The sequence below is a fragment of the Ursus arctos genome, unplaced genomic scaffold (genome assembly GCF_023065955.2).
Source record: "Ursus arctos isolate Adak ecotype North America unplaced genomic scaffold, UrsArc2.0 scaffold_19, whole genome shotgun sequence".
NCBI classification, from domain to species: domain Eukaryota; kingdom Metazoa; phylum Chordata; class Mammalia; order Carnivora; family Ursidae; genus Ursus; species Ursus arctos.
In genome coordinates, this window is record NW_026622863.1 from 42,332,166 (window position 1) to 42,345,103 (window position 12,938).

Here is a 12,938-nt window from a genome sequence, read left to right on the forward strand (position 1 = left end):
GAGGTAGGTAACCCTATTTTACAGTTAAGAAATGATGGCACAGACACCCTGGAAGATAGTTTTGTGGTTTCTTACAAAACTAAATATACTTTTACCACACAGTCCAGCAATGGAACTCCTTGGAATTTTACCCAAAGTAGTTCAAATATGTAAAAATTACATGAAATTCAAATTTCAGTGTCCATAAATAAAGTTTTATTGGAATACAGCCACACTCACTTCTCTACATATCGTCTATGGCTGCTTTCATGCTAGAATAGCAGGATTGAGTAGGCGTGACAGAGAACATCTGGCACACAATACCTAAAATATTTACTAGCTGGCTAAATAAATTTTTGCTACATTCAGTAATAAGGATTCATCTCGGAGTCTTAATGTTGACAGAAACATGCCAGACAGATATCATTACGTGGATCGCATTCAAATGAAGTTCAAGAATACACAAAAGTCATCTATGGTGTTAGAAGTCCAAATAATGGTCACCTCTAAGTGGAATCAATGTTTACAAGGGAACATTCTGGCATCTTGGAAATAAATGTTCTCCATCTCGATCTGTGTGTGGTGATTGCCTGTGCATGCAAAAATCATGGAGATGTATATGTAATATTTGTGGACTTCCTCTAAATTATTCCTCCAAAAAAAAAAAAAAGACTTAGACTGAATTTGCATTTTTAAATCTCTTTTCTTATAAAGATTTTATTTATTTATTTATTCATTTATTTTATTTGAGAGAGAGAGCAAGAGCACAAGCAGGGCAGAGGGAGAGGGAGAAGCAGACTCCTGCTGGGCAGGGAGCCCCATATGCTGCTGGATCCCAGGATCCGGAACTGAAGTCAGACACTTAACCAACCATCCCTCTTCATTTCAATATAAAACTCATTTTTTCAAATTATTTGCTAGATGAAATTATTTAAGTTTCTCCCCCTCTAAATCCTTTTCCCCCCTCTAAATCTTGCAAGGAAATTGATGCTGCAGGCTGCTCTGTCCAATTTAGGTAGCCACATACAACTGCTTAAATTTAAATTTATTAAAATTAAACAAAATTAAAAATTCATTCCTCAAACTAACCATATTTAATACTGGACAGCGCAAATACAGAACATGAAACCGAGTTTTACAGAAAGTTCTATTGGACATTGGTGCTCCAAAACGTTACATAAATGTTAACCTCATTTTACAGGTGAGGAAACAGAAGCTTAGAGATACCACTATTACACAGTGCTGCATACACTTATTTTCCCACATTCACTGCTACAGGTGAACTCTCGGTGTATCATTCATTTAACAAGTCTAATTATATAGGAATCTGTTCTAAATTCATAACCATGCAAACCAAACACAGAAAATTTTCTTTGTTATACATTATAATATACTTAGTTGCAGACTGCCTGATTAATCCCAGACACCACCCTTATAGTCACACCGTCCCGGAGACGCTCTCACATAATCCCGAATGGATCACACGTTTATCCACTAACATCCCTCTCACAGTCTCAAACGCAATTTGACACACGGCATAGTCCCCACAGTCTTCGTTTCCCCTGTAGAGGACACTTGGATACAAAAACGCGACCGTGAAGCAAGCGTCAAACCCACATGCCTCTTGAGCAGAAACCTGGTAGTCACAACTACTGCGTCTGAGCCAGAGCTCCGGTCTGAGAAATCCGGACCCTAACTCCTGGTCTTCTGCACCTTTTTCAGCCCTGGACTACATTTCTCTGAAAGCATCACTACAAGACCCAACTTCTGGCAACCTCCTTGGGATTTTGTGGGGTCACTTGAGTAAAAGGAAATTGGCCGGCTCACACCTTAGTAGAGCGAGATCCCCCATTCGAGCAAGGGAGACTCCAGGAGCGCCCGATTCCGGGCCGCACAAAGTGCCCACTGCCTCTGTGTTCTGTTGGATCGAGCTGGGGTCACATTTTTGACTACATTTCCCGGAGGCCACCGCGTCCCTGCGCCATTTCGTACACTTATTCCGTTGCGTCTTGATGCAAGGATCCAGTCTGCAGCGGCCAGGTGAGTGGACCGCCTCACTGGGACCCACACTCTGCATTTGGCTTGGAGTACCCAGAAAAAGTTCCCATGTGGTGCCGGGAATACCGGTATGCCGGCTGGGGCTCGGGGCTGACACGACGTCCCCGGCTCTGGACTACGTTTCTCCTAAGTCGTAGCGCTCTAGGTTAATTCCTTACGGAAGTCGGCCTTGCAGTTGCTGGGTGCCTGTGCCTTCTCTGCCGGTCATATCGGGACCGTCACTTCGGTGCCGAGCGGCGGGGGCGTGGCGCTATTAGGGTGTTCCTCCGCGCCCGTGAAGAGGACGTGCGCTTGGCACCCCTCTCCGCTGGCAGACTCGGCACCGTGACTTTGGTTCCGGGAGGAGGGGATCAGGAGTCTGTTACCCTTAACGTTCCACCGCGCGGGATGTGTTATGTGACCGCTTCGGCGGCGCGATGGGCTCACTTCTAATGCTTTTGGCGGCTTGGGTCCTTCGACCTGTATACTTTACCCCTCTGTGTGACAGACACAGAGTCCGTTGAGAATCGCGTGGTTCCGGCTGCTGTAATTCCTTCACTTTACTGTGCAGAGAGAACGTGCCTATTTTGAAGCTGCCCCCATAATGAGCGTTTACACCTGGAAGTGTCCTCTGCTTTGAGAGCCCTGCGGGGAAAACCAAACCCTTTGTCTGGCTTGAAGTTGTTGTGGGGGATGATCCTAAATTGTTTTGTTGGCTCTGAAAAAGGCTTGATATCCTATGATTGTTTTCTCCATTCTACTTTTTCCAACAGAGCCACACAGGAAAGGAAAAAGAATCTGGCACATCTAAAAAGCTTGCCTAAAATAAGTTGTCATTTTCTTTCTTCCCTCAAGTTTCTTACTTTTCAAGATGTTGCTGCCTCCAGCAACAAACATCTTAAGGAGGATCCAGCCATTCAGTGACTGGTCCTTAGGCATAGCTGTCCCCATAAATGATGGCGCTGCAGAGATGAGCTCACTAAGCTAACTCCATTCTCCAACCACACTACACCTCTCCTTTCCAGCTAATGACAAATCAGCCCTTGCTGGCCTGATTTTTGATGAGAGAGAACTGTACCCTCTGGAGGAAATTTGAAGATTTTTATTTTAACTTTATTATGGAAATTTTCAAGCATAAAAGAAAATAATATGAACCCCAATGTGCTCAACACCCAGCTATAATTTAAAACATTTGCAGATATCCTTGCATCTATCCTTTCTCCTTTTTTTCCTGTAGCGTTTCAAGAATTACATAATTTTATCCATATGTATGCATATATAACCAAAAAGAATATCATTTTTAGATAATCATCATGATGTTATCCCAACTTTAAAAGCTAACAGTAATTCCATAATAGCATATACACAGTACATACTCAGGTTTCTACAGTTCTTTCGAAGATAGGTTTTTATAATTGGTTTGTTCAAATCATGGTCCAGATAAGGTCTACACAGTGCATTCAGTTGCCAAGCCTTTTAAATTTCTTTAATCTACAACAGTTTCCCTTCTATTTTTTTTTGCTTTTATTTTAATAGGTATCACTGTAAAAAACTAGGTTGTTTATAGAATATTCTGCATTCTGCTTTTGGCTAATTGCTACCTTGTGGTGTCATATAATTTGTTCCCCAATGCCCCATATTTCTGTAAACAAATAGATATAGGGGCTTGATCAAATTCAGATCATATTTTGCATAAATCACATTTTCGGGCAAAAATAATTCATAGTTGGTGCTGTGTACTTCACGTCCTGAGGCTTTTAAAGTCTGGTGTCCCACTTCTTTTTTTTTTTTTTTATTAATAATGATTTTTTATTATATTATGTTAGTCACCATACAGTACATCCCCGGTTTTCGATGTAAGGCTCGATGATTCATTAGTTGTGTATAACACCCAGTGCACCATGCAATATGTGCCCTCCTTACTACCCATCACCGGTCTATCCCATTCCCCCACCCCCCTCCCCTCTGTAGCCCTCAGTTTGTTTCTCATAGTCCATAGTCTCTCATGTTTCATTCCCCCTTCTGATTACCCCCCCTTTCTTTATCCCTTTCTTCCCCTACTGATCATTCTAGTTCTTATGTTCCATAGATGAGAGAAATCATATGATAGTTGTCTTTCTCTGCTTGACTTATTTCACTAAGCATTATCTCCTCCAGTGCCGTCCATGTTGTAGCAAATGTTGAGAACTCATTCTTTCTGATTGCTGAGTAATATTCCATTGTATATATGGACCACAACTTCTTAATCCAGTCATCTGTTGCAGGGCATCTCGGCTCCTTCCACGATTTAGCTATTGTGGACATTGCTGCTATGAACATTGGGGTGCATATGGCCCTTCTCTTCACTACGTCTGTATCTTTGGGGTAAACACCCAGTAGTGCAATGGCTGGATCATAGGGTAGCTCCATTTTTAACTTTTTAAGGGACCTCCACACGGTTTTCCAGAGTGGCTGTACCAACTTGCATTCCCACCAACAATGTAGGAGGGATCCCCTTTCTCCACATCCTCTCCAACAATTGTTGTTTCTTGCCTTGTCTATTTTTGCCATTCTAACTGGCGTAAGGTGGTATCTCAGTGTGGTTTTGATTTGAATTTCCTTGATGGCTAATGATTTTGAACATTTTTTCATGTGTCTGTTAGCCATTTGTATGTCTTCATTGGAAAAGTGTCTGTTCATATCTTCTGCCCATTTTTTGATTTGTTTATTTGTTTCTCGCGTATTGAGTTTGAGAAGTTCTTTGTAGATCTTGGATACCAGTCCTTTATCTGTAGTGTCATTTGCAAATATATTCTCCCATTCCGTGGGCTGCCTCTTAGTTTTTCTGACTGTTTCCTTGGATGTGCAGAAACTTTTAATCTTGATGAAGTCCCATAAATTCATTTTATCTTTTGTTTCTCTTGCCTTTGGGGATGTGTCATGAAAAAGGTTGCTTTGGCTGATGTCGTAGAGGTTGCTGCCTATGTTCTCCTCTAGAATTTTGATGGATTCCTGTCTCACATCAAGGTCTTTCATCCATTTGGAGTTTATTTTTGTGTATGGTGTGAGATAGTGGTCAAGTTTCATTCTTTTGCATGTAGCTGTCCAATTTTCCCAGCACCATTTATTGAAGAGACTGTCTTTTTCCCACCGGATGTTTTTTCCTGCTTTATCAAATATTAGTTGCCCAAAGAGCTGAGGGTCCATTTCTGGGCTCTCTGTTCTGTTCCATTGGTCTATGTGTCTGTTTTTGTGCCAGTACCATGCTGTCTTTGTGATCACAGCTTTGTAGTACAGCTCGAAATCCGGCATTGTGATGCCCCCAGCTTTGTTTTTCCTTTTCAACAGTTCCTTGGAGATTCGGGGTCTTTTCTGGTTCCATACAAATTTAAGGACTATTTGTTCCAGTTCTTTGAAAAACGTTCTCGGTATTTTGATCGGGATAGCATTGAAAGTGTAGATTGCTCTGGGTAGCATGGACATTTTAACTATGTTAATTCTTCCGATCCATGAGCATGGAATATCTTTCCATCTTTTTATGTCTTCCTCAATGTCTTTTAAGAGTGATTTATAGTTTCTAGAATAAAGGTCCTTTACGTCTCTGGTTAAGTTAATTCCAAGGTAACGTATGGTTTTTGGTGCTATTGTAAATGGGATGGATTCCCTGATTTCTCTTTCTTCGTTCTCGTTATTCGTGTACAGAAATGCAACTGATTTCTGAGCATTGATTTTGTATCCCGCCACGTTACTGAATTGCTCTATAACTTCTAATAGTTTGGGAGTGGCTTCTTTTGGGTTTTCCATATAGAGTATCATGTCGTCTGCGAAGAGAGACATTTTGACTTCTTCTTTGCCGATTTGAATACCTTTGATCCCTTTTTGTCGTCTGATTGCTGTTGCAAGGACTTCTAGTACTATGTTGAATAATAGTGGCGAGAGTGGGCATCCTTGTCGTGTTCCTGATGTTAAGGGAAAGGCTTCCAGCTTTTCCCCATTGAGAATAATATTTGCAGTAGGCTTTTCATAGATGGCTTTTATGAGATTGAGAAATGTACCTTCTATTCCTACACTCTGAAGGGTTTTAATCAGGAAAGGATGCTGTATTTTGTCAAATGCTTTTTCGGCATCGATTGAGAGGATCATATGGTTCCTGAGTCTTTTCTTGTTGATATGATGTATCACGCTGATTGATTTGCGAATATTGAACCACGCTTGCATCCCAGGTATGAATCCCACTTGATCGTGGTGGATAATCCTTTTAATGAACTGTTGGATTCTATTAGCAAGTATCTTGTTGAGGATTTTGGCGTCCATATTCATTAGGGAAATCGGTCTGTAGTTCTCCTTTTTGAGGGGGTCTTTGCCTGGTTTGGGGATCAAGGTAATATTGGCCTCATAGAATGAGTTTGGTAGCTTTCCTTCTGTTTCTATTTTTTGAAATAGCTTTAGGAGAATAGGTATTATTTCTTCTTTGAATGTTTGGTAGAATTCCCCAGGAAAACCGTCCGGGCCTGGAGTTTTGTTATTTGGAAGGTTGTTTATCACTGACTCAATTTCTCCATAATTCATTGGCCTGTTTAAGAAATCAATTTCTTCCTGTTTCAATCTTGGTAGTTTATAGGTTTCCAGGAAGGATTCCATCTCTTCCAGATTGCTTAGTTTATTGGCATATAGCTGTTGATAAAAATTTCTAATAATCCTTCCAATTTCAATGGTGTTCGTCGTGACCTCTCCTTTTTCATTCATAATTTTAATAATCTGGGTCCTTTCTCTTTTCTTTTGGATAAGTCTTGCCAGTGGTCTGTCAATTTTATTGATTCTCTCCAAGAACCAGCTTCTAGTCCTGTTGATCTGCTCTACTGTACTTCTGGTTTCTGCTTGATTGATTTCAGCTTTAATTTTGGTCAACTGCTTCCTTGTGCGTGGATTAGGCCTGTCCCTCTGTTGCTGTTCCAGCTTCTTGAGGTGAGAATATCAAAACTGCATTTTAGATTTTTCTATTCTTTTGAGTGAGGCTTGGATGGCTATGTATTTCCCCCTTAGGACTGCCTTTGCAGTATCCCATAGGTTTTGGACTGTTGTATTTTCATTCTCATTGGTCTCCATAAATTGTTTAATTTGATTTTTGATTTCCTGGTTTATCGAGTCATTCCTGAGCAGGATGGTTCTTAGTCTCCAAGTGTTTGAGTTTCTTCCAAATTTTTCCTTGTGGTTGAGTTCCAATTTCAGAGCGTTGTGGTCTGAGAATATGCAGGGGATAATTTCAATCTTTTGGTATCGGCTGAGACCTGTTTTGTGTCCCAGAACATGGTCTATTCTTGAAAATGTTCCATGGGCATTAGAATAGAATGAGTATTCTTTGGTTCTGGGGTGTAGTGTTCTATATATATCTAAGAGGTCCAACTCGTCGAGTATGGCATTCAAAGCCTTTGATTCTTTGCTTAGTTTTTGCCAGGGTGTTCTATTTCTGAGAGTGGAGTGTTGAGGTCCCCTACTCTTAATGTATTTTTATCTATATGTCTCTTTATTCTGGTTAAGAGTTGGCTTGTGTATCTTGCTGCTCCCCTGTTGGGGGCATATATATTTATAATTGTCATATCCACTTGTTGAATACTTCCTTTAAGAATAATATAGTGCCCTTCTGCATCTCTAACTATAGTCTGTAGTTTAAACTCCAATTTATCTGATATGAGAATTGCTACCCCAGCTTTCTTTTGAGGTCCATTTGCGTGAAAGATGGTACTCCATCCCCTTACTCTCAGTCTGAATGCATCTTTGGGTTCGAAATGAGTCTCTTGTAGACAGCAAATGGATGGGTCATTTCTTTTTATCCAATCTGCAACCCTGTGGCGTTTGAAACCAGAATTTAAACCATTAATGTTCAGGCTGAGTACTGAGAGATATGCTTTTAATTCTGCCATGTTGTCAGTAAAGTCTTTGTATTGGCTGTGACTTTCTGTTTTGTATCACTGTTGGGGCCTTTTTACTTTTATAGAACCCCCTGTAATACCTCCTGTAGGGCTGGTTTCGTGGTTACGAAATTGGCTAGTGACTGTCGATTCTGAAATGTCTTTATTTCTCCATCAATTCTGAATGACAGCCTTGCTGGATAAAGGATCCTTGGCTGCATGTTTTTCTCTGAAAGGGCTTTAAAAATGCTCCCCCAACCCTTTCTCTCATTCCAGGTCTGTGTAGACAGGTCTGATGTAATTCTGATGCCTTTGCCTTGGTACGTGAGAAATTTCTTTGCCCTGGCCGCTTTCAATACTGTTTCCTTGGATCTCATATTTGCGAAATGCACTATGACGTGACGTGGTGTAGGTCTGTCATGGTTGAGCTTGGGAGGGGTCCTCTCTGCCTCTTGGACACGAATTTTTGTTTCCCTTGCTAGATTAGGGAAGTTTTCAGCTACAATTTGTTCAAATATCTCTTTTAGATCTCTGTTTTTCTCCACCCCCTCGGGGATGCCGATGATTCTAACATCATCGTTTCGTTGAGTCAGTAATCTCCCGTAGCCAACATTCGTGGGCGTGGATTTTTTTAAGACCATCTTCTATTTTTATTTTTTCCTCTATTAACCCATCCTCCAATTCACTAACCCTTTCCTCCGCTTCGGTGACCCTGGCCGTCAGAGCCTCTAGTTTTGCCTGCATTTGGCTCATAGAATTTTTAATTTCTGTCAAATTCGCTCTCATTTCCGCCCTTAGGGATTGTATATTCTCAGTAATATTTTCCTGAATACTTTTTTCAAGTCTACTCATTATCTTGACCATTGTTACTCTGAATTCCATTTCTGATAATTTGATTACATCCATATCCGTTACTTCTGTGGCAGAGGCCACTGACTCACTGTCTTTTCTTTGCTGGGGGGGGCTTCTCCTTCTTGTCATTCTGATGAAGAGAGGTTGCGGGGTTTCCAGAGCCCAAAATTATTGACTGGGTCCCAGGCCGTGCCCCTTGTTTTATAGGGATCTTAGAGATGTGGGCTTCTTCTTTAAAGATTTTATTTATTTACTTATCTGAGAGAGGGAGACAGACAGTCAGCAAGGACGAAACAGAAGCAGGGGAGTGAGAGAGGAAGAAGCAGGCTCCCAGCGGAGGAGCCCGATGAGGGACTCCTTTCCGGAACGCTGGGATCACGCCCTACGCCGAAGACAGGCGCTCAATGACGGCGCCACCCAGGCGCCTCCAGTTGTGGGCTTCTTGATTTTTCAGCCTGCCTTCTGTATTCTGGGGGAGGGGCCTGCCGCGCCGATACTCAGGCAACCCTGTTTGGGTAGAGTCTCCGTGTCCCCTGCGAGGGAGGATGGGGATGGGCACTCTCTGAGCCGGTATTTCCAGGCTTTTGTTCTCTGGCGGCTTTCCCTGGCGGCCGGCTATGCCTCTTCTGAGGGTCAGAGCAGCAGAGGCTGCATTGTCGCAGAACAGAGGGATTGCGGCCCGTTCTCCACTGATGTTCTGGCCACTTTAACTCTGTTACTGTTGGTGCTGCTCAACCCTGCAGCGTCCCGGGATGTGCGCACCAACTCGGCGACCCTGCCCTCACTTCCAGGGCCGGCGCGTCTCTGTCCTTTGTGTTTCTAATGCCGCCAGCCACCGGCCGCCCCGCGCGCTCCCGGGTCTCCCGGTCTCAGTCTATGCCCGGTGAGCACACCTCGATTCCGGAGTTTCTTGAGAAGCCTGGTGGCGCGCGCACCCGGTTCAGGGTCTCAGTCTGCTGTTTCGCGGGTGCCGACCGCGAGTCCGCCCGCTCCCCCGTGCAGGTGGCCCGCCAGCTGCCAGCCGCCCCGCGCGCGCTCCGGGAGTTCCCGGTCTCAGTCTGGATCCCGTGAGCACACCGGGATTCCGGTGTTCCGGGAGATGCCTGGTGGCGCGTGCGTTCACGGCTCACCGGTCTCAGTCCGCTCTCTCGCGGGTGCCCTCTGTGTGTCCGCCCGCTCCCCCGTGCAGGTGGCTGCCGCTTCCCGGCGCCCAAACGCGGCGGCTCCCTCCCCCTTCCGTTTATCTTCCGATATCCGTGCACGGTTTACAGCTCCCCTCTTGGTACCTCAATACTCAGCGCTGGAGATGTTCATTTGTAGAGATCCAGATGCATCATCCTGCGTCTCAGGCTGATTCCGTGGTTATTTAGGCTGGTCTGGTACCTATCCAGCTCGACTCAGGGGACCGGCTGAAAAAGGGGTCCCCTACTCCTCCGCCATCTTAACTCCTGGACCTGGTGTCCCACTTCTGGTGATACCATATTGATCAGTGTTCAAGTGCTATCCACTTAATTCTTTTATAAGGCTCTCCTTCCTTTTTCACCTATCAATAGAAGAAGGTATCCCCCCCATACACAAGGAGATAAAACTTGGTTCTTAGCAGGAACAGGTACAAAACTCTTAAGATATTATAATGGTTTGTGGCCCTTGAGGCCACACAGTACACAAACACATAAAGACAGTATATCTGTGGTATTAAAATTTCATAGTTGAATGATGATAGGAAAAAAAGATGTCAAAAAGCCTCTTTGGGAGCTAATAATGAAAAAAATTTTTTAAGAAACAGTGACCTAAAGGTTATAACATCCATTTATGATTGATGGTGAAATCTGTTATTCCATCAGGGATTACATATAGTGATTTTTTAAATTTTATTTATTTATTTATTTATTTATTTATTTATTTATTTATTTATTTATAAGGGAGACAAGTTTACTGAATATACCACAAGTGGGTGGTTGGCAGGACAGCAGAGCAGAGGCTGTCTGCCTACTTACAGTGATTTTTTAAAAATTCTCTTACTTTCTTCTGCATTTCTTAGTTGAAGTTCTGTAAATATTCTTTGTCGGCTATTTGGTTATCTTTAAAATTCAGTTCACATAGACAAAAATCGATTTGATTCTTTCCCTTTATGTATAAGTTTTCGGAGAATTGAGTTGGTGTCCTACAACCTCCTAAATAGTCCCAAAAGTAAGTGAGTCCGTTTATTTTGAGTATCATGTGACTCATGGGTTTTTGAAATACATTTGATATGTTTCAAACCATTGTAATCCTTACTCTTTTTTTAGTCTCAAACTGCCCTCTGTTTAGCCAGTGGGAGTCCTTTCTGGTCAGCTCCTGTGTCTTTGACATGATCATATTAGAACGGATAGCTTATTTGCTTTCTGGCACAAGTTGTCCCGAGTTCACCTTGTACATTTTCTGTGCCAGACCTGCAATGAGCCATTTCTCTAAGCAGTTCTGGTTCCTCTTATGCGGCATGGCATATAGAGACAACAGTCTGGATATTAGGAGTATTCATTGCCATAGGGCCATCATTTCTTCCAGGCCTTTTCAGTGGACAACGCTAATAAAAACTTTTTTTTTAATGTGTAAACCATACATCATAAATTTGGAATCATATTTCCATTCAGACCAATGATAACAGGGTATTTTCTTATTTATTTTTATACGTTGTCTCTTTCCTTTTATACTAACGTTCTTGGTTGCTAATAACATTAATATAATTCATTTTACCCTAAAATGTACTTATAATGGTTTCAAAGCAACAATAGCACTGTTAAAACTATCAAGATAGGGAATGTATTTAAATTTATTTTGGTTATCATATTTTCTATATTTAAGGTTCATGTGTTACATTTGGTTATGTCCCTTTCACCTCTTAATCAAGAATAAATGTTCTCATAACACTGATTTTTTAAAAATTTTATTTTGATATAATATTATACTTACAGAAAAGTTGTCCCCCAAAATAGTAGAATGAACTCTCCTGTGCCCTTATAGATTTACCATTTATTTATTTATTTTTTAAATATTTTATTTACTTATTTGACAGAGAGAGACAGCCAGCAAGAGAGGGAACACAAGGAGGGGGAGTGGAAGAGGAAGAAGCAGGCTCTCAGCGGAGGAGCCCGATGTGGGGCTCGATCCCAGGACTCTGGGATCACGCCCTGAGCTGAAGGCAGACGCTTAACGACTGAGCCACCCAGACGCTCCAGATTTACCATTTATTAACATTTAGTTTTTTGTTTGCTCTTTCCTTCTACATACATACTTTTTTTTCTGAACCGTTTGGTAATAATTTTCAGATGTCATGTTCCTTTATCCATAAAAATATACCAGTGTCTTTTCCTAAGTACAAGGACTATCTCTATAGTTCATTTATTAAAATCAGGAAATGCATCATAGACATAATAATTATTTAATTCAGAATTCATAGAAAAATTTCACCCGTTGTCCCAGTATTGTCCTGTATAGCTTACTTTCCACTGATCTGGGATCCATTCCAGAATCATATCTTGGATCAAACATTCCATTCAGTTATCACATCTCTTTAGTCTTCTTTAATCTGAAACAATTTCTGGGTCTTTTTTTTTTTAATCATTATCTTGATATTTTTGAAAAGTACAGGTCAGTTATTTTGTAGACCGTTCTTCAGTTTGCATGTCTTCAATGTTTCTTCCTGATTGGATTCAGGTTATAGATTTTTGGCAGAAAAAGTGCTTCAGTTCATTCCCCAGTACCTTCAGTTGGCTGTGTTTTGTACAGCCTACATTTGATAGTACTTTCTGTAAGGAAGTTAGTCCAGGAGGATGTTAATCATCATTGGAATTGGAAGTCTTCTCAATTTAGTCTCGATTTAGGTTTCTCTCTTTTTTTTTAAGATTTTATTTATTTATTTGACAGAGATAGAGACAGCCAGCGAGAGAGGGAACACAAGCAGGGGGAGTGGGAGAGGAAGAAGCAGGCTCCCAGCGGAGGAGCCTGATGTGGGGCTCGATCCCAGAACGCCAGGATCACGCCCTGAGCCGAAGGCAGACACTTAACGACTGAGCCACCCAGGTGCCCCTCAATTTAGGTTTCTCTTATATAAATGAAGTTGAACATTTTTCAGATGTTTAATGGTCCATTGGTTTTTCCTTTTTTATGAATTGTCTTTTTTTGTTTTGTCCTTTTTTAAAA

The 12,938-nt window shown here is 41.8% G+C and overlaps 1 protein-coding gene across 1 annotated transcript in view; it reads left to right on the forward strand.

Annotated features, from left to right (window-relative positions):
* Positions 1–1,977: 1,977 nt before the first annotated feature.
* The window catches only part of LOC113244844 (zinc finger protein 571-like), a 65,288-nt gene continuing 54,327 nt past the window's right edge, over positions 1,978–12,938 (forward strand). The window contains exon 1 of the mRNA XM_057314740.1: positions 1,978–2,019. Coding sequence (XP_057170723.1) covers positions 1,992–2,019 — 28 coding nt within the window. The 5' untranslated portion in view covers positions 1,978–1,991. The remainder of the gene's footprint in view (positions 2,020–12,938) is intronic.